Source organism: Pseudorca crassidens, chromosome 8 (genome assembly GCF_039906515.1).
Source record: "Pseudorca crassidens isolate mPseCra1 chromosome 8, mPseCra1.hap1, whole genome shotgun sequence".
NCBI classification, from domain to species: Eukaryota; Metazoa; Chordata; class Mammalia; order Artiodactyla; family Delphinidae; genus Pseudorca; species Pseudorca crassidens.
The window spans coordinates 49,470,018-49,490,679 of NC_090303.1; the positions used below are offsets into that span (position 1 = coordinate 49,470,018).

General features: G+C 38.2%; 1 protein-coding gene across 5 annotated transcripts in view; it reads left to right on the plus strand.

Moving 5' to 3' along the window:
* The window catches only part of SGCE (sarcoglycan epsilon), a 67,634-nt gene that overhangs the window by 4,535 nt on the left and 42,437 nt on the right, over positions 1-20,662 (plus strand). For 3 of the 5 annotated variants that reach the window (XM_067746386.1, XM_067746385.1, XM_067746387.1), the window contains exon 2: positions 11,837-11,944. The exons of the other annotated variants lie outside the window; for them this stretch is intronic. In XM_067746386.1, the coding sequence (XP_067602487.1) occupies positions 11,837-11,944 (108 nt within the window). The remainder of the gene's footprint in view (positions 1-11,836; positions 11,945-20,662) is intronic. 5 annotated transcript variants of the gene reach the window in all.

The following is a 20,662-nucleotide window of genomic DNA, read 5'->3' on the forward strand; positions in this document are numbered from 1 at the left end:
TATTTTTACATGACTATAATTTTAATATGTGTAGATTTTTTACACTTTGCTTTGAAAGATAAGTGAATCTTGCTTTCAGCTAAGCATTTGTCAAGGCTTTAGGATGCTCTTGTGTGTGAGATGCTGTGTTAGACTAGCAGGATTGCTTTGTGAGCATGAGGCAGGCTGAGCCAGTACCCACCAGGTGTGGGGTTTACTGGGTTTGGGTCTGGGAGTGGTCCCTCGTGAAGGATCACAAGTCTTTGCCCTAGGTCTTCTCTTTTTCAGCATTTTTATGGATAACTGTAATGAAGATCTAAGAGGCTTGCTTTAAAATCCATGGTTGACTTGAAAAAAGGTTAACTGTTACAAATAGATAACAGAATTTAGAGTTAACAAGGTTTAAGTAGGCTGTAGTGCTATTCAAAAATATATTTTATAGCAGTAAATGCATCATAATTCATTGGTGTGTAAGGAAGGAGGTGACTTTACATGGTGGCAGTTTTTGAGGAAAAGGACAGTTAGTATGAACTGGTGGCATAACATGGCTACAAAAATATCAAATTTAGATTCCGATAATAGTGTAGTGTCCATATGTCACAAAAATTAACAGTACCCTGCTCTAATTAACCACATCTGTAGTATTGTGTCCATTTCTGGCTGTCACGTTTAAAGAGAGACATTGACAAAGTAGACAACTTCCAGAACAGTCTGTGGGGATGGTGAGGGGTCTGGCAATCCTGTCATAGGAGGTATCCTCCAAGGGTCTGGAAATGTTTAGCTTGAAGACTAAAAGTAGACGTAAACTCTCTTCTGTCTGCTTCAGAAAGCACATCTAGCTGCAGTGGGTGAAAGGTAGAGATGGATTTCAACTTGAGACCTTTCTAACAGTGCAGCTCAGGAAGGGAATCAACTTAACACCTTTACTTGGTCTCTTATTTTAAAGTATCAGAAATATTTACCTTTCTTGTAATGAATATTTAATTTGAAGGCCATAATAACATTTTAGTGTAGGATAGCAAAGATACTTGTGATGGAAACATTTTATTTTTTCTGATCAACTATCTAAAAAGAATAGTCCTATGTGTTGCAGGTTGATTTCTTACAACTTGAAAATAGCTGCAACAGGACATTTTAACACATTCTTTCCTCCCTTCTCATTTCATTTCAAACATGAAAATCTGTAGAAGTAAAGCTGTTTCCCCCCCTGCAAATTATCCTGGCTTTAACTTGCTTCCTAGAGTTGTTCCTTTCCTAGTGTTTCTTGCTTGCTGAGAACGGGCTTCTCAGGCAGAGTGGCTGCAGATGCCTTGGGGGGCGCCCTGGGTTAAGGGGGAGTGGACCGCTGCTGGGCAGCTGAGACGTCAGCTGCTGGAGCCTCTTACTCAGGGGAAATGTGGAGCCATTCTCCCTTCTGCAGTCCCCGCCCCCCCCCCCGCTTATATGTCCTTGCAATACTTAACAGTTACAATTTTTAGCTTTTCAATAGAAAATAAAACCTTTCAATCAAAAGTAGCTGCTGCCCCTGTGCTCTTTTAACTTCTCTTCCTTTCAAGTTAGCCTCGTTTCTGACTGCCAGTCTTAGTGTTTCAAACACGTCTTGGGACAGATTTTTCTTTCCTCTTCATCTGCCTATTGATTGTTTATTTTGATTATCATCTCTAACTTTGAAAATGTGATTGCTCAAAATTAACTTGTGGAGTATGCACACAGGACCCCACTTCTAAGAACTGATAACCTGTAACACATCTGACTCCATAGCAACGATTTTTATGCCCCTGACCCTTGGAAACTAAGACTCCGATGAGAAATGTGAAGAAAGAAGAGAACATTCTTCAGTCATCTTTTTAAACCAACTTTTTCCTGCCTCTTTTACTCCTGCCTATTCTCCCCACACCCAGAACTTTCTCCTCCACTCAAATTGTTAGGTCAGATATATGGGCAAGCTAACCTTGACTATGTGAAGTGTATTTTTAATGTTGAACAAGTTTCTCCTCTTCTTATTTTCTCTATCTTTTATAAAAGTGTCGTGCACTTTTGTGGGATAGTAGTAATACACCGGGCAACTTGTGATGGCTGGGTTCCCAGTTGTTGAAGATGCCACAGGCGTTTCTGAGCTAAGCTCATGTTTCCGAGAGAGAAATGCTCAGCGATGAGCGCTGGCTTGTCAGCGCTCACGCACCTGATCTGCGGGCGGCTACTTGCAATTCCTTGAATGCAATACTCGCTCCTCTGCTCCTGGGTTTGGGAAGCAAATGATCTCCAACGTTTAAAATTTAAAACTTCAAGAAGTTATCTTAGGAAATAAACAGGTAGCCTTGAAACATGAGTTGCTGTGCTTATTAATGTTCTGTTCTTGCAAAAATCAACATATTAGTAAAGCTGAAGTGCTGTTTTCTTCTTGGGTCACTTTGGTAAAATTCTTTTTTTTCGTGTCTTCATCTAAGAATTTCTATGCCCTCTTTATGCGATCGCGGTTTAAATGTGTCTTATCACTTAAAAAGCGCTCGTCTTTAGCACGTCTCATTTTCTACTTAATTGCCTTGGACTAATCAGATTTTTTAGACCAGCTCTTTGGCATTCTGTACCACGGGAATCGCCACGGCATCTGTTGTGACACGGAAGGCAGACTTTTTCTCTTCTGACAAATGAAGCCGCTCGTTTCAAAAATGTTTAGGAGTTAGGCAGCTCCAGTGTAAATTCTTTCCCATTCTTTAGCTTTTCACTCATTCATCTGGTCACCACTTTGATTATCATGGAGATTTGGGGTTCACTGTGAATTTGAAAGAAGAGATCGCAGTTAATTTTCCTATAGCAGTTAAAGTGAAATATTTTAGTTCCTGATTTCTTCAGCAATAGACATAGAAGTAAAGCTGATTTTTTTACTTTGGAATGCAGAAGAAGAAAAAATTAGCCCCATGGTTTTTTTTTTTCTTTTCTCCTTAGCAAATTGGTGTTTTCTCACTGTGCGGTAAAATGTCTGTGGCTCTTCTGTCCTATGAAAGAGTTAAATCAGTGTAGCACCTTTAACATCTTTCATTTTTTTGTAGTTATAGAATTGATTCTAATCAAAGGCCAGTACTGCAGAAGTGGAAACAGAACAGGTTGCTACATGCGCTTATCAAAATTTGAAATGTATGTTATTTTTTGTCTAGCCGTTTAAATTCTAGTTTAGTTTACAAATATACTCCTTTGAGTGATGAAAAATAAAAATATAAGGACGTTTGTTGTAGGATTGATAGTAATAATGAAAAACTAGAAAAAAAATTGGGTCATCTTACTAACTAATACTTTTTTCATTCATTTATTTTTTGAGTATTGACTGGTTTTGAGACTGTGTTAGATGCTGGGGAATACACTTTCCCAGCCGTTAGGGAAGTTTTACATTAGCGGGGTTGACAAAGATTAATCAATTAATCACACATATAAATGTGCCCTCAGAACTATGGTAAGTGCTACAAACACTAGTAGAATTTCTAAGCAGGGGATTTGGCCAGACAGGGGGATTAAGGAAGGCTTCTCTGAGTAGGTACTCAGATCTGAAGGATGAGTAAACGTTAAGAGAGGTGAAGAGGAAAGGTATATTTGAGGTCAAAGGAAGAGCTCTGTAGAGGCCCTGGGGCAGGTTGCCCTGGCAAATAGAAGGTGTTGGAAAAAGTCCAGTGATGTTGGAGCCGGGAGGGAAGGGGAACTACAATATGAAAGGAGGCTAGATAGGGGGTCAGGGAGCAAATTTTACCGGGTCTGTTAGACTGCCTTAAAGAGTGTAATCTTCATCCTAAAACCAACGGGAAGTCTTTGGAGGGGTTTAAGCAGGACTTGATCAAATTTGCATTTCAAAAAGAGCACTTTGGCGGCATTGTGATGAAAGGATTGGAGGGGTCAGAATAGAAGCGGTAGTTCGAAGGCTACTTTACTAACCCAGAATAGAGATGATGACCTCCAGGCTAGGGTGGTGACGGGGAAATGAAGATAGGAGGGATATCTTGAGGGGTAAACAGCAATCGGAGTGGGTTGTGGATTGACATTGGGGTGGAGAGTGACAGGAAATATCAAGCATGATTTCTAGATTTCTGTTGTATTCATGAGAATTAATGGTGATACCATGCTTCTGATGAAGAATGCCGGAAGAGGACCAAACTTTAAGGGAAAGATCAGGAGTCCTAGTTTGGACAGGCTGAGTTTGAGGTGATGATAAATAAATTATGATTGAGCCACACAGCATGAAGCTTTGCAGTCTTAAAATGTGATATCATGTAAACACGTTCAAGATATATGCTAAGGGAGAAAGTGTGATCACATTATGTAAAGAAAAGCATGGTGTATGTGTGTGTTTATATGTGTATGTGTATAAACGTACGTTTGCATATGCATAGAATATGGAAAGATGCAGGGATTATTAAGAGTGGATACCCTCTGCAGTGGCATTAGGAGGATGGCATTGGAGGGGACTTTTATATTTTATACCCTCCTGGTTATACTATTTGAATGTATTACAATGAAAATGTGTGGCTTCTATAATAAAGAAAAATAATGACTGTTTCAAGTAAAGACCCATTAGTATATTATTGTTATATTTTTTATTTTGAGCAGAATTTTTTCCTACAGTTTTGCTTCCCTAACCCAGTAGCTCTTAACCACTTTGCCTTTTAATCCTTTCCCACTAGATTGCACTATTAGGCTAGATTTCCCCGTCTGCATAGTATTTTGTATTCTAACTTTCGCTAATTTTATTAATTTCAAAAAAGTCCAACATTTTGCAGATGAGTACATTAAATTGTAATGGTGCGTGTAACTACTGCATATATTATGTATCCCATTTTCAAGGGTCCCACTGGTGCTCCTTATGCATCTAGTGTTTCTCAGATAGAATATAGATAGTACCATTTCCGGGCAGTGAAAACCCAGTACGTGCCTTGGTTGGGCTATTTGAGCAAAGGTGTAAAACTCCAAAGAGAAGTGGATAACCCTCCCTTCTCCATGAACTATTCTATCAAACCAACACTTTTTTTTATCAGACATTTAATGTTTCATCCAGTTTTGATATATGTAATGCAAAGTCGAATCTTGTGTCCATGCAGTTTTTGCTTTTGTTGCATTATTTCCTCAGAATAAATACCTAAGAGTTTGTGAGAGTCAGAGAGTACAGATATCAATATAACTTGTTTCTTTTTATTTTATTTTAATTTTTTAACATCTTTATTGGAGTATACCTGCTTTACAATGGTGTGTTAGTTTCTGCTTTATAACAAAGTGAATCAGCTATACATATACATATGTTCCCAGATCTCCTCCCTCTTGCATCTCCCTCCCTCCCACCCTTCCTATCCCACCCCTCTAGGTGGTCACAAATCTCCCTGTGCTATGCGGCTGCTTCCCACTAGCTAACTATTTTACGTTTGGTAGTGTATATATGTCCATGCCACTCTCTCACTTCGTCCCAGCTTACCCTTCCCCCCGGCCCCCGTATCCTCAATTATAACTTGCTTCTTATCACACCTGGCTTTTGCAGCTCTCAACCAGTCTGCCTTGGCCGGTACTGGGAATGAAGACTTGCTAAGCTGCCATCTTCTTAGCCCTGTGAAGTTTGGGGTGGTTGGAGCCCCTGGGCTTCTCCTTCCGCTGGTGAGCAGCCTCTAGCATTTACTCCACTCTGCCATACAAATATCATTTTTCATGTGTCTCATGACCGTGAAGAAAAAAAAAAAAAAAGAGTGCTATATTCTATAATGCCAACTGTAGTGACAATAGTTTTTCCATTTGAACATCTATTTTTTTTAAAAAAAACACATTTAAAGAAATCTAAAATTTCCTTCATATCAAGTGAAGAGTAAATGTAATAATAGCTTATATTTTTTGAGAACATCATTGTGTGCTAAGCACTCTTCTAAGGGTTTTAAGTGTATTATCTCATTTAATATTCACAATGCCTCTATGAAGTGGGCACTGTTCTGGCCCTACCAGATGAGTAAACTGAGGTACAGAGACATTGAATAACTCGCCCAGTGGAGAAAAACTGGGGTTTTGAACCCAGGGACTCTGTCTCCAGAGATGCTGATTTAAACCCTACCTTTCTGTGCTCCCAATTTTTATTTCACTCTAAAGTCTAAAATCTTACCTAGCTTGTGCTAAAATTATAAAATTCTAATAACTTTAAATTATATTAATTACTTACGTTCTGCCCCGCCAGGCTCTTCTGTTTTAACAAAGTGTAGAGGCTTCTCATTCTGGCATTTTCAGTTTGAAGTCTTGCTATTACACTTTTCTTAGGAATATTTTTTTCTGACTCCCTTTGAGGTTGGGGTGGACAGTTCTCAGCAAAGCCATTTTTTTCTCCATAGGTTCCAACTAACCTTTTAGCTTTCCTCTTTTAATGAATTGTGTGTGTGTGTGTGTACATATGTACATAACACATAGGATTAATTCTCATGGGTATTGCCTCCTTGCTAGCTGTTTCTTATCCAGCAGTCAGGGAAAACTTATTTTTTTCTAGAAAGAAAAGTAAGTTGAAGAGGACCTACTAGTAATAATAATAATATCTCAAATTACTTAAGAAATATACAGTTCACAGAGTGCTTTCCCATTTAACCATTTGGGGATCGTATTGATGAGTAGATAACGGGGACTTTGAAGTCAATCAAGAAATGGGTTCAAAATCCAACTCTGCTACTTACTAAACATAATGACCTGGGATAAGCTACATAATTTCCTAAGACTTCTTATCCTCATTGTAAAATGGAAGTAATAATACCTGTTTCACATAGTGATGATGTAAGGATTAGAATAGTTATGTATAAAACCTTTAGTGCCTTGTACTTAGCACTCAAAACTTGGTAGCTAATGATAATATCAGCTAACATTTTTAGAGAGAAAAATATAAAAACAAGATTTCAGCATAAGAGACAATTTTAAAAGTATTAAGGATAGTTGCATAGAAAAGGGAAGAGAAAATGTAGAGGGCAAGGGAGAGACATAATGACATGGGGAATGATAAGAGAAGGGAAGAGATGTAGGCGACATGAGCTGTCTATCCTATTTATGAAAACGAAGTCTTTGTCCCCTTTGAGTGAAATAGGAAAAGAGACAGATGAAACAGAGAACAAGAGAAAGACTTGACAGTTTGGTTCTAAGGTGAGTGTGTTAATCAGATTATATTTCATCTGGCATATTCTGCTATTTACTTGGACAGTGATGTCAGACTAAATTATTATTTATTATTTCTATCCCTTGACATTTTGATTAGCTCATCAGCAATCAGTCACTATTCACAGCTCTTCAATTGCTTTTATTAAATAGCAAACCCTTCCTCACTAAGTCAGCAAATTATTCAGGTTTGGGAGAGTCATGTCTCTTCAGAGAGTGTTTGCCCCAGGCCAGATGAGATGCAGTCATGCTGCTACAAGACTCCGCATGAATCATGGAACCTTAAGACAAACTTTAAGGATTGAATGATTTCTAGGGAATTTAAGGGCATGCCAGTCACCATTGGATTAATTCAGGCTTTGATGAGTTTTGAGAGGGAGCATTGAGGAATTGGTTAAATTGTATACCATGCTATGCTAGCTAATTTTGTGACTGTCTTCTTAGTCTGGGCTCTGTAAACACAAGATTCATATTATTCTTTGCTTTTGTGTTTATGAATTAGAGCAAAACTCATATCCAGGTACCAATGTAGCATAGATTATCATGAACCCAATGAGCACAGTGGAGTTCTTTCAGGATTTCTGAGGATGGCCCGTTATCTTTGGAAGGAGTCCAAGAATCAGTCTATACAGGCTGACTTTATTTTTTTACACACTAGATTTAATCTTGAAAAGTAATGTGTAGAGTAAATAGTTTCAAAAATTGAGTCATGTTTTCCCATCCTAAGGAAATTTGTTCTCACAGGAAAAAAATGGTGTGCTCCTTTTCTAATGAAAATTAAACTTATTAAAATACTACCTTTTTTCCCCAATGAGTATTCTGCATTTGTCAATGTACAGATTACAATAATTTTCTTTACAAGAAGTTAGCTAAGTGGATCCATGATCTTGGACACGCAGTGAAAAATAGATATTTCAGTGTTACTGAGATTTCTCCCTCAAGGTGTGGGACTTGAATGTTTAAGCAGACACATTATCCGTGGTGTTGTGTCTTGCCTTTATTGACATTGTCTGGTGAGTAGAGCAGTAAAAAGGTGTCTTTTTATTTAGATTTATTGGACTGTGGTCTCCTGTGGTCGAAGTAGGACTTTAGAAGGATCAATATAAACTTAAAAAAATTGAATATGCTCAAAGCAATGCCAGCCTTAAAACAGAGCTATATCTGTGAGATGTGTTTAAACTATTTTACCCTGCCTCTATTTTTTAACAACTGAGGCACCAATCACATTTGTCTTTTGAATTTTGAAATTCTTGTCTGTAAAAGCCAAGTAGGCTGCACTTACACAGGACCTGGAAAGCATGAGCAATGATACGTTGGTTCACCCGGCAAGGATGTGCAGTGACATTAAATCTTATGGGTTAGTGAGGTTCTAAAAGCCAGAGTATAAGGCAAAAAATTCCGTAGACTTAAATTACCCTAGTAAATCCTTTAAATTACCTATGAAGTACATTATGTGTAGTTTTGTGTGTATAACTGAACAATAATTCTTATGCACAGCATGGTCTGAGAACCACTGGGCTAGAATAAAGGAAGGAACAAAAGGGGTGCTGTCTGGACACCCAAGCCCTTCTTTCTTTATGGTAACTCCCCAATCCATGCAAAAGTGGAGGATTCTGAAGCGTGCCTGCTTGCCTGCTTGCCTGCAGGGTTTACTCCATTCTGCTGTTCGATGAAGCCTCTATAACCTTCAGACATGTTAACAGATCTCTTGGTTTTGTATGGATTGAACTAGACAGTCTGCATGAAAGCACCTTGCTCAGGACCAGGTGATGTGATGGATTTAAATGTAAATGTTGCTTGTCAGGTCCACATATATACATTGTTTTTTGAAGAGTTGTAGAGAAGAATTTGGCCACTTGCTTCCTGTCATTCTAGGTTGAGATTTCCCACTGTACAGCAGTGACTTTCATGTTCTTGCAAATTGGCTGCATCTGTGGGCCAGTTGGGGCTAAGAGAGAGTAAAGTTTTCAGTTGTAAGGTTAGCCCTACGTTTGTCACATTTGATGTGACTTGGTTGAATATCCTATATACCCTTGGGTTCTGTAGGTCTTCTGTTGGTCTTCTAGAGTTCGTATTTGTGTGTGAGAATCACCTGATGAAACTGTGTAACCCGCCTACCTAGATTCTCCATGGTGGAGTCATGAATATGTGTTTTAAATTTTTTTATTTTGTAGTTTTTGGGGTGTGTGAGAATATGTATTTTTAGAGAGCTGCCCAGGGGATTCTTATGTAACTAGCATGTTGCCTTTGGAACCCAGCAATTAGGAAAACCCTTGGAGGTGGGATATTTTGCCACAAGAGGCCATGAACATTTCTGATCCATTTCAGCTTAAATTATTTAGGAAATGACTACTGTATTCTTCATCTAGATTTAAAAGGACATAACTTCAGTTCTTAGGTGAATCAACCATTTATTAGGTGAATCAGCCATAAGATTGGTCTTTTAGTAGATATAAAATTAGTATACTTAGGTTTACATAATTTAAAAATTCAATACCAACCAACTCATTTATTCACTTGGGGTGCTAAGGCCTTTGATTTCTACTCCCAGGTATCACTGAAATGATCACCTGAGGTTTTGTTTGATGGTTTATTTTTAATAACTTGGGTTTTGAGTTGTATTCTTTTTTTCATTTTGGAAGGGGGCTTGGTATTTCTCATAATTTAGTTTAAGTTTAGAATTTTACTCAGAATTCAGTTTGAGAAGGAAATAACCATTTCACCTCTGATTTACTAGGGTGAGGAGCTCTTTCAACATTAGGTGTCCTGTACCCCAACAAGTGTTTCTCTCTTCACTTGTCCTTACTCTCTGATTCATGAAGTATTTTCTTTATATGCTTGTATAAAGCATATATGTTTTGTATATGCTGTACAATATACAAATACATGTATATTGTATGTTTCTGCTTGGTCCCACCCATTCTAGTTTTTCTGGGATTGTGTCTCATCATTTATGTTCCTTTTCATTACACCTAGTCTCTTTCTCTCTCCTTATGTCTTTTCCTCAGCTTATAAACAAAATTTGTTTCCCTACGCGAAAATAAACAATCTTTTTCTCTACCTTGCTGCTCCTCAGTCTGCCATATCATCTTATCTCTTTGCTTCCCTATTCTGGCCAGTGTTCTTAAAAGATTAACTCTGTTTGTTGCATCTACGTCTTGGCCTTTTGCTGTCTGGCTTCTACTCTTACCACTTTATTGGAACTCCACTTTCAAGGAGTCACCAATAACTTCTCCCCTTTCACATCTAGCAATCTTTTCTGAGCTCTCATCCGCTTTGACCTTTTTGCAGTAAGTGAGGATGTTGATCACACTCTCCTTTTTGACAGCTCTTCCGTTGACATGTGTATATGACACTTCAGGCTCAGTGGTCCAACCTCTCTGACCGCCTTGTCTCTTATTTCTTTGCTGAATTATCCTCTGGTTTTTGCTATGTAAATGTATTTATTAACATGTTCTTCTGCCTTTGTTGTCCCTCCCACTTTTCGTGCATTCCTTCTTGCTATATATTTCAACCCCGGAAGCTAGGACAAAACTACGGGGTACACCCTGGGGGATTTGGGAACTGAGCTGAACTCAAAGGGAACATATCTGAGATGGCTAGAGGAAGGGAGAATGAGATGGTGACCCAATGTTGTAGTTAGGAAAATGGTACCCAAATATCAAGTCTGGAAGATAAGGATGAAAAATGGGAGAGTAAGCAGTAAGATTGGTAGTTTGGATGATTGGAAATAGTATAGGCAAATAGGTCAAGAACGTGAATGTGTATCTTCTCCAGATCATTTTGTTCCTGACGGTCTAATGCGTGTTACCTGAGAGCATGATCTCTTTAAGGAATTGCACTGGGGCTTTGGCTTCAATAATCATTTCTCTGGTGATGAACTTCAAATCTGCATACAAAGCTTGCCTTAGATTCTCCTGTGAACCAGAGCTCTATTTCCATCTTCTTCTTAGGTGGTTTCACCTGGATATCCAACTGGTACCCCACATTTAACATATCCCCAAATACATTTGTCATCTTTCTACTGAAATGGACTCTTTTTTGGCATTCCTAATACATCACTGTTCTGCGTCATCCTGGGTCAAAACTTCAAAGCCATTATTCTTTTTTTAGCCCACATCCAGCAATTTGAGAAGTACTGTCAGTATTCTCTCCCATGATGTCTTGTAACTGGCCCCACCTTTACTCTTCCTTTCTTCAACCCCTGATTATGGGCTGACTGCTACTCTACACTCCAGAGATAACCCCCTATTTAGTATCCACTGACCCTGATTCTGTTCATTGCTGCCAGTGTAATGTTTCCAAAACTCAACTGTAAATTTCAAAGACGTTTTAAACTTACCACAACATTCCAAGCCAGGGAAAATTGCTTCCCCTCTCAGTGCTATTGTAGCAGCTATGCTTTCTACCACTGTGTGTATATGTGTAATTGCTATGTGTATACACTATATTATACATTACATATATATTTTGGTACATGAATTATCAATCCCTATAGATTGTAAGCTCCTTGGAGGGCAGGAACTGTGTCTTTACTTTGTATCCCCATATATTCCTTGTATTGACATGCAACAGATATTTATTGAATGGAATTAAACAGCTCACTGGGGCTGGAAGGAATCTGATACCAGTTAATACGTAGTAGGTGATTTGTGATAGTCATTTTAATTTGACATTAATTTCATTTTTTGTGCATTTGTTTTATTCTGAAAAGCTTTTTTATTAAGCTGTGCTGATGGCATAAGTGGAACAGTTAACTGGAAGACAAAACAGGCCAACAATTTTATTATCAGCAGAAAAATGACTGCTGGGAAGAAAGATGGTGAGTTTAGGTTGTAAATCTAAATCCTTTTGGGGAGTCAATTAAATGTCCGCTTCCAATAGTCCTTTTGCTTTTTTAGTCATGTGTGGACTTTTTTTTTTTTTGATAAGTCAGTCTGAAAAAAATCAAATTTTGTTTTCCTAATCTTCTAAAGCTTCTGATCCTCTGTGTTCTTAATCCATTATTCTCCAAGTTTTTTTCCTTTGCTGTAGTTTTCCCTTTTTTTTAACCAAAAATAATTCTTGTTTTTAACCTATTGTTGCCCCTTATCCAGTCACTAGCTTGCCACTTATGAAAATTGTCCCAGTGTGGTTATTATAACAATTTACTTATAACATTGAAAAACATTAAGAAGTACATTTAACATAAATCGTTTAAAAACAGTATTTACATAACCTTAGAAAAATGGTCATAAAATATTTTGGCTAGTTGTGGATGATTTTTTGAATGATTTTTGTTGCAAAACCAAATTGGTATGTTTGCTGTTAACTAATTAGATGGCATTTGTTTTCTATGGAAAAGATAGCCTGACCCTTGAATGATTGATTGTCCTTCTAAATTTTTCTTCCCTATCTTAAATGTGTTCATTAGCAATATGTCAGCACCTTTGAAATAATGCATTTCATCAGGGAGAAAAAGACTTACTTAATAACCAAAAGATTAGTTGTTTTAAAAATATCAGTTATCAATATGAGCTTTCACTTAATATTTCTGGATTACTTGTCTTTATAATCCCTCTTAACCGTACCCTCCCCCCCCAACCCCACATACAATTTGGGCTATATGTGGTCATGAACAGAACATTAGCAGAACAGTAGCCTAGTCTCCATAACTTTGGGGTAACCAGAATATCTATTAAAAAAAACAACAGTTTTAAAATATTTTGAAAAGAGCAGTAATTTTATGTGATAAAATGGCCTTACTGCCATATAAAACTTTCTAGGTATCTTGTAGGAGTGATTCCTGGCTTACCTCATTTTCTTCTTACATTTCTGAGTTGGGGGGTCACTGACTTTTTTCCAGCTAGCATCAAATTATTCCTCAGCTAGAATCTTCTACTCCCAGATCTGTTTCACAGTAGGACCAAGGCTCCCAGCATCTCTTCTACTCTGCTGTCTTTGAAACAAACCCACAAACACCTCTGCATTTTTAAGGAATTTTCATCTCTAATATAAAAGAAAAGAGTTTTATAACAGTAAACTCTCATGAAAAGTTCACAAAAAGTTGTTTTCAAAAGCACTAGACTCACCTGTTCTAGGATCTAAGCGCATCATCCCACAGTCCTTTCCCCACACCCTCCTTAGATATTCTCAAGGGATTTTCTCTGTTTCCTTCAAGGGAATCACCCCCGGCTACCTTATCTGGGCTGCTCCTTAATCAGGCTGAGGGCCTTCGGCTTCTTCGGCACATCCACTATTCCTGTTTTCTTTTTATTTTATTTTATTTATTTTTGGTTGCGTTGGGTCTTCGTTGCTGCGCACAGGCTCTCTCTAGTTGCGGCGAGCGGGGCTACTCTTCATTGCAGCGCAAGGGCTTCTCATTGTGTTGATGAGCCCGGGCTCTTGTCGCATGGGCTTCAGTAGCTGTGGCACGCGGCCTCAGTAGTTGTGGCTCGCGGGCTCTAGAGCGCAGGCTCAGTAGTTGTGGCCACGGGCTTAGTTGCTCCATGGCATGTGGGATCTTCCCGGACCAGGGCTCGAACCCGTGTCCCCTGCATTGGCAGGCAGATTCTTAACCACTGCACCACCAGGGAAGCCCCTTCCCGTTTTCTAATCTTACCAATTATGGCCCCAGATGGCCCTCAGTATTGCCATCTGCAATTTACTTCTGTCATCTCCCAGGGATTTGGGACCTGCCGTGATTCCTGCTGCCTCACACGAGATCACTAAAGACGCTTCCTCTGGACTTCACACTATTTTGCACTAAATTGCAGTCTTTCCCTTTTCTTCAGTTTCTTCTTTTTAACGTTGATCCCTAGAATTTCTGTCCTCTTTAAGCATGTCCCTCCATTCCTATTTGATTTTGCATAAAGGTGCTCTCTAACCGGCTGTCAGGCTCAGCTATGGTGCTCTTCTTAGTGAAATGTATTCCAAGGCCTTTACCATAGCATTCTCTAGAATCTCCATCTCTTCCTTTTTCAAATTTCATGCTCCCTCTGGACCTCAAACTGATTTTCTCCTTGGAACCTGAGCCATAACTGTAGTTCTCAAAATCGAAATGATCAATACATCTTGAGGTAACCAGTTCAGATTATCGCATTCTCTTATTTCCTCAGTTTCTCTTGAACTCATTCTTTAGCTTCTACCTTCCTGGTCTCCTCCTCTAATTTAAATCCTATCATTATAGTTCTGCATTATTAAAATATCTTACAGAGAGAGTAATGAGTTTACTTTAGTGGGCTGTAATAATGTAATGGACAGCCACCAAATGTATTACCTCATGTTAGCAAATCAACAAAATACGTAACTACCCTGGGTTCAAGTCCTGGCTCTTCCTCTTCCTAGTCCTGTAAGCTTGAACCTGTCATTCAGCCTCTCTGGGTTCAGTTTTGTTAACTATAAAATGAAGGACTGAACTTGATTTTTTGCATGCAAACTCCGATTGATGTTATCTGTCAGGAATCCTGGATTGAGTAGAATGCTGAGGCCATATCCAAGCAGGAAGTAATGCAATGATTTGTCTCTTAGTAGAGAAAGTTATTTGGCATGCCCTGACAGGATGACATCTAAAGCCCCTTTCAATTGCAGTGTTCTATGAGACCAAGTTTATTGATTACCAATTAAAAATGGTTTGCAACCACTTTCCAGCCAACATTTAAGAAAAAAACAACAAAACAAAACAAACACATGATCATTCTATGGAAAAATCAGGATATTTAACTCTAGTGTAGAAAAATGGTTTTAGTAAGTGGCTTTGGTTGGGGGGAGGGGAATCTCACAAAGTAACCTTTCTGCTTCTTGTAGAAAAAGATCCAAGAAGTGGTTTCTTTTCTACCTCATGTAGAGAAAAGTGGTCGTATCTCTTAGAGGAGTGAAGTTTTAAAAGGCAATTTAATGCCTTCCCCATGATGAGCTCTACAGCCCAGGTGTGGACTATCTGTGACTGAAATAAAACAATAGCTGACCACTGCCCAATGAATGGCCTTCAGTACTTTGATGTTGAGTAAACTTAAGGGGTGAAGGGCAGACTGCCGAGAAAAGCTTTTGACTCTAAGCCAAGATTTATAAAGCTGGATTGATAAAACACAGGGTAAATTTTAAAGAGGAAAGAAAAAAACAAAACCAAAACAGGTTGTGTACCTGTTTTGCATATTGATGCCTTTCAAACTATTTTTCTACAGACATTATCTGGTCTAGTAATTAAATTTCAATTAGACTATAGAAATAACACATTGAAAAATAAATTAGGAAGGAAACCATAAATATATCAAGCTCTGAAAACCCTGAAATGAGTTCTCTTGGTGCAGAGATATCAAATGGAATTCATCTCTTATAATCAATTCCCACTAATTGGTAGCAGCTTCTTGGAGTGCTGTGTATACAGGGGCTCTGAGTGTCATAAAGAGCTTTTAGCTATTAAAACTATAAAAGAGAAGTCAAGTCTTATTTTTTTTCTGTCCGTACTTACAGTTTCTAATTATCAGAGATGATCATATAGTAAAATAAGTTTTCAGCAATTGTATTTTTTGTGTAACTTTCTTTTTAATAATACTCCAATTCTTTAGCAGAGACGTGGTGTCTCTTCTGTAAATAGGATTTTAAGGAATTGGGATACCTAGTTGCTTAGGCAAAAGTTTATTTTAAAAACTGTACCGGATAAGTGGCTATTCAGTATTATCTTTGTATTTTAAACATATTTAAAAGTCTTCTTCATCATTCTTATCCAAATTTTTTTCAAATAATACTTACTATTAAGGCAATACTATGAACAGTTGGAAAATATGCACTGTCTTATTTAACTAATTTGCACTCAGTTAAAGCACCCTTGTCATGTTTCCCAATGAGTAGCTTACGTCTTAAAACTCTCTGAACACGAGAGGCAAATTAACAAAATTGAAATGCTTTTGGAAATGGGCTTCAGTTTCTTTTTTTTTTTTTTTTTAACATCTTTATTGGGGTATAATTACTTTACAATGGTGTGTTAGTTTCTGCCCTATAACAAAGTGAATCAGTTATACATATACATATGTTCCCATATCTCTTCCCTCTTGCGTCTCCCTCCCTCCAGTTTCTTATTAATAAATTACTTATTTTAGTGTGTTATGTTCTTAGGCTGATTTAGCTATTGCTAAGGTTAATAGATCAGTTAATCAATAGATCTCTTCGTTTAAATTATACAGTATATTTCCCACACATCAAATATGTAAGAAATTATTTTATACAGCACATTAAATCCCCTCCTTTTGATTTGGCAGTTTGTTTACGTAACATATGGGTTGAATTAAGACTTTCTGTGGTACACTTATTTATTTCTGAATGCATTTAATACATAGAGTTTATGTTGCCACCTCCTCAAGTAATGGCTGTCTCCCAATTATAGTAAGACTTTCAGAAGTATACTGTGTCAACTAAGAATCAGGAAATACGCCACAAAAGGGTCTCTGGGTAGCAAGAATAGATGCAGCAAACGCAGGCTCCTGTTTTTCACACCTGGCAGAGCCCTGCGTGCGTTAAGACAGTACAAATTGGTTCTTACTTTAACATGCAGTCCCACCTCACTTGGTAGCCTCGTTTCTAAACCTGCGGCGGATTAATAGCAGCAAATTAGAAGGGATAGAGGAGCTGTTACAGGAAACATATGGATAGCAATGAGAAGTGACGGCTGACAACGTGTCTACAGATGAGAAAACAGAAAATCTATAAAACACACAACCATAAAAAGCATTAGCAAACGGTGACCCGCTAGTGCTACTGGGATCGGTAAATGACAAGGCAACCAAACAGTCCATAAGGGCATGACTGTATTATAGAGGGAAGTGCAATAATTGATGTGCCAAATGATGATCTTATGCCATAATGAAGAAGGATCGACCGCTGAGTACTTTAGAAAACTCAGGTCTCTAAAATGGTTCCTTCGTTGGGGTTCCTGCTAAACTGAGATTTTACTGTATTCTCTCAAACTGCAAAAATTAGAAAATGATGATGTAAGTGGACCTTTTAAAGTGATTAATTTGTTGATAAAGCATCTATGAGAGAGAGATCACCTTGACGTGAATACTGACAATCCTTTATGACTTCAGAGGAGAGACTTTAAGACTTAAATCTACCTGAGACTTGTAGGGTGTCACACTCAGCAGCCAGTTTATAGTCATGTCCTTGTTCTTGATGCAGAAAAAGGGCTGATAGGGGTTCTCCGGACTCTTTTGTAGAGAGTGGACTTTGTATGTGCCTGTGCACGTGCATATGCCATTAAAAAAATCATTGTGATAATTGTGAAGTGTTATGCTCTAGATTCGTTAGCAATGCACCACCAAACCCTTTCAAAATTTGATGTTTACTAAACACATACAGATTTGCTTTTGTTTTTAAGTAATTGTAAATAAGCACACAAATGTGCACCCTCATATTTTCATCTCAGTGTTGCTCCCATAGGGAGAGAATTCCAAATGGACTATTAATAAAGGAAGACAGGATGCTATTTAGCTAGCATGAGGTCCCACTTTATTGCTACCGCCATCACCGTCTGTTACTTGGTTCTTGGCTCTCTGCTGTCCCATAAGATACATTTTCGAAAATGGTTTGTAGTTTCTATGCCTTATGATTAAAACATACAGGGAACAGTTTTATAGAAAGATTTTGGTAGCATGTTAACAAGGAATATTGGACCTGCATTTAGGGAGGGTGAAATATAACCCTGCCACTTGCCCACATATCCTTTTGCTCTTTTCAACTCAGATATGTACTTTTTCCTGTAAAAAATGCCGTTATTTATGACTACCCGTCTTCAGTTTTTAATCTTTGCAAATCTAGCTACCCTTGCGGTTTGAAGATGATGTTTTTGACCCCCCGCGGGTTGGACTTTTGGTTTAATTGTTTTGCCCATTAATGGTGATGGATTTGCACAGATTTAGCCACAGACTGGTTTCTAGTTTCATTTGTATCCAGTGGCATGTGTTTGCAGAGGTAATGGATTTGCAGCCCTAGACGATTGGAGAGCCATGCAATCCACAGAGCAGCCAGACCCTGTGACCTCAGCTTGATTAGCAAGGCACTGTATGCTTGTATATTTCAGAGACTCTTCAGAGATTTTTTTTCAGAGATGTGTATTTCAGAGATTCTTAAAGTGTTTCAATTTCACTTTCAAGACTTTCTTTTAGGGAAAACAATATGCCTCAAGCTTGCTGTTTGTGAGTACTACCTAGACATAGGTGAGTGCAACATGTGTTCACTGTTAAGTAACAGACTTTTTTGGTGTTAGTGCAAACCCTATCAGTATTTATATCGCTCATGTTTAGAACAAGAGCCCATAAGTCTGAATTCTGTGTGTCACTTTGTTGCTTTTGAAAGGAAGCTAGGTGTAAATACTGCCCAAATAGCCTCTGTTGAAGAGCTGTTTGTTTTTGCAAGTAACAAATGGGAAGGGTAAGGTAAAGGGCACTTCTCTAAAATGTGCTGTGGGTGCCCATAATTTAAACTGATGCTACAGAAAGGAAGTATTATTTTCACAAACAAAACATAGTGGCATAGTCATTTTCCATTTCTAGATGATGAGTGTGTCATACATCTGTATCATGTTTTTCTCAAAGTGAATGTCATACTATACTTACAGTGAAGCGGGCTTTACTGCAGAGTTGCCAAGGTAACTGACCAGCAAGTATGCAGTTCAGCAGATTGCAGAAAGGCAGTTTTACACATGAATAAAGAAATGCGCATGTAATCTTAAAACCCAGGAGGGCCATGGTAGATTGTGGTTTGGCTCTGTAGATTGTAGAAATGTTGTTTGTTGTTTTTTTTTTGTTCGTCTGTTTTGTTTTATGAAAGCAGAAAGTGAGATGTTCTACACTAGTCCTTGAAGTGAGGTAATAAATAGTGACAAGTACCCTTTTATGGTTCTATTTTAGGCCCTGCCATGAGCCATATAGAAAATAGGACCATTTCAATATTATTAATATGAACAACTTTTCTTTTTGATTTATAAGCTAGCTTTTACCACCTTATGTCAGCAAAAACTACGGGAGACTGTTAGTAGTTTATAATGTAAATGGAGGATGGTAACCCATAAACTGCTACACACATATGAGAATTAATTTAGGTTACAAAACTGAAAATGAAGTTAAGAATTATATATATTTAGAACATAAACATAAGAACTGTGTTTCCCTCTACAGTGCTTTGTATTAGAATGTATTCATCCATTTATAAAATTATTCACATATGCCAGACACCTTCTAGGTGCCGAGAAAATAACAAAGGTAAATAAAGTTCAGTGCTGGACTTCAAGGTGTTTTTAATCTCTAAAAAGAATAAATTGGATAAGCTCCAGAGAGATTCCTTTGAATTATGCAAAACATTCCTGTGCCTTGGATGTAGGATTGTGATCTAGAATTTAAACACCTTTCTGTATAGAATGAAATAACTTCTCACCAGGAGTTCACAGCTCTCCATAATTTGACTCACCTTCCCAGTTTTCCTCCCCCCTACCAGGATCTAGCGTTACTGGCTTAATTCCATTTCTTGAAAGGGCCCTGCAGTATCCCACTTCTGTATCTTGCACATTTCAACGCTGAAATTGCCCATCTCTGAGTTTCAGAATCTTGCTAGCACTTTAAAAGCCATATTGAATTCTACTTCTTATATAAACCTTTCCCAGGTCTTTCCAGCTTCCATTGCTCTTCACCATCTTTCCAGGTCTTGCCAGAGCAGTTTGTCTCTCTGGGGTCATACCTAGTTAGGGGAGTGTTGGTCTCCCAAACCAGATGGTGAGCTCATGAAAGGCAGGGACTGGGTCTCCTTCATCTTCACATTCTCCACAGCACCAAGCATTCAGCGGATGCCATGGAATCCAGCTGGTGAAAAATCTCTAATTCTCATCCTTACTATTTTTCTGTGATTCACTTATTCTTGTTTTTTTGGAACGGGACCATTTTTACAGGTGAGTAAATTGCTCTTGGGTAGAGAATGGGTATTCTAAATGCCATGGGAATGCTTACCAGTGCTAGTACAAAACAAGTCAGGAAAGAACGAGCCTCCCTATTACCTAATTTAAACCTAACTTGCCGCTTCCTTCCTTCTGTTACCACAGCCTTTGAAGTTGTGTTTTTAGTAGTAAAGCTATGGATACATGAAGCTACAAGCCAAATATTTTAGTTCAGTTCCCCATTTTTGGCAGCCATCCACAGAACTGTAGGGGCAAGTTTTCACAGATAAAGAAACATTTTTGTGGGAGTTCCTATTTTTATGCTGAAAAATTCACTGTCAGTGATTTTGCCATCCAAGGGCTTTTAGTTAGTTGTGAGCCCGGGAGTGAGCAGCCTTGAGTTCTTAAGGTTAATTACTACATTTACAAATCCATCAGTGACTAAGAGAAAGAACTTGCCTGATAGGGTTTATCTGTTTAAAAATTGCAGCCAGTAGCCAAACAGGAAGATAGAAAATCAAAAGAGATTGTAGAGGTGACAAGGGTAATGGCAGTATTGTGTTGGTGGAGACGATGATATCAGAGGAAAAAAACGATAAGTTGAAACTAATCAAACCAATTTGGTCATTTTAATGTACTCAC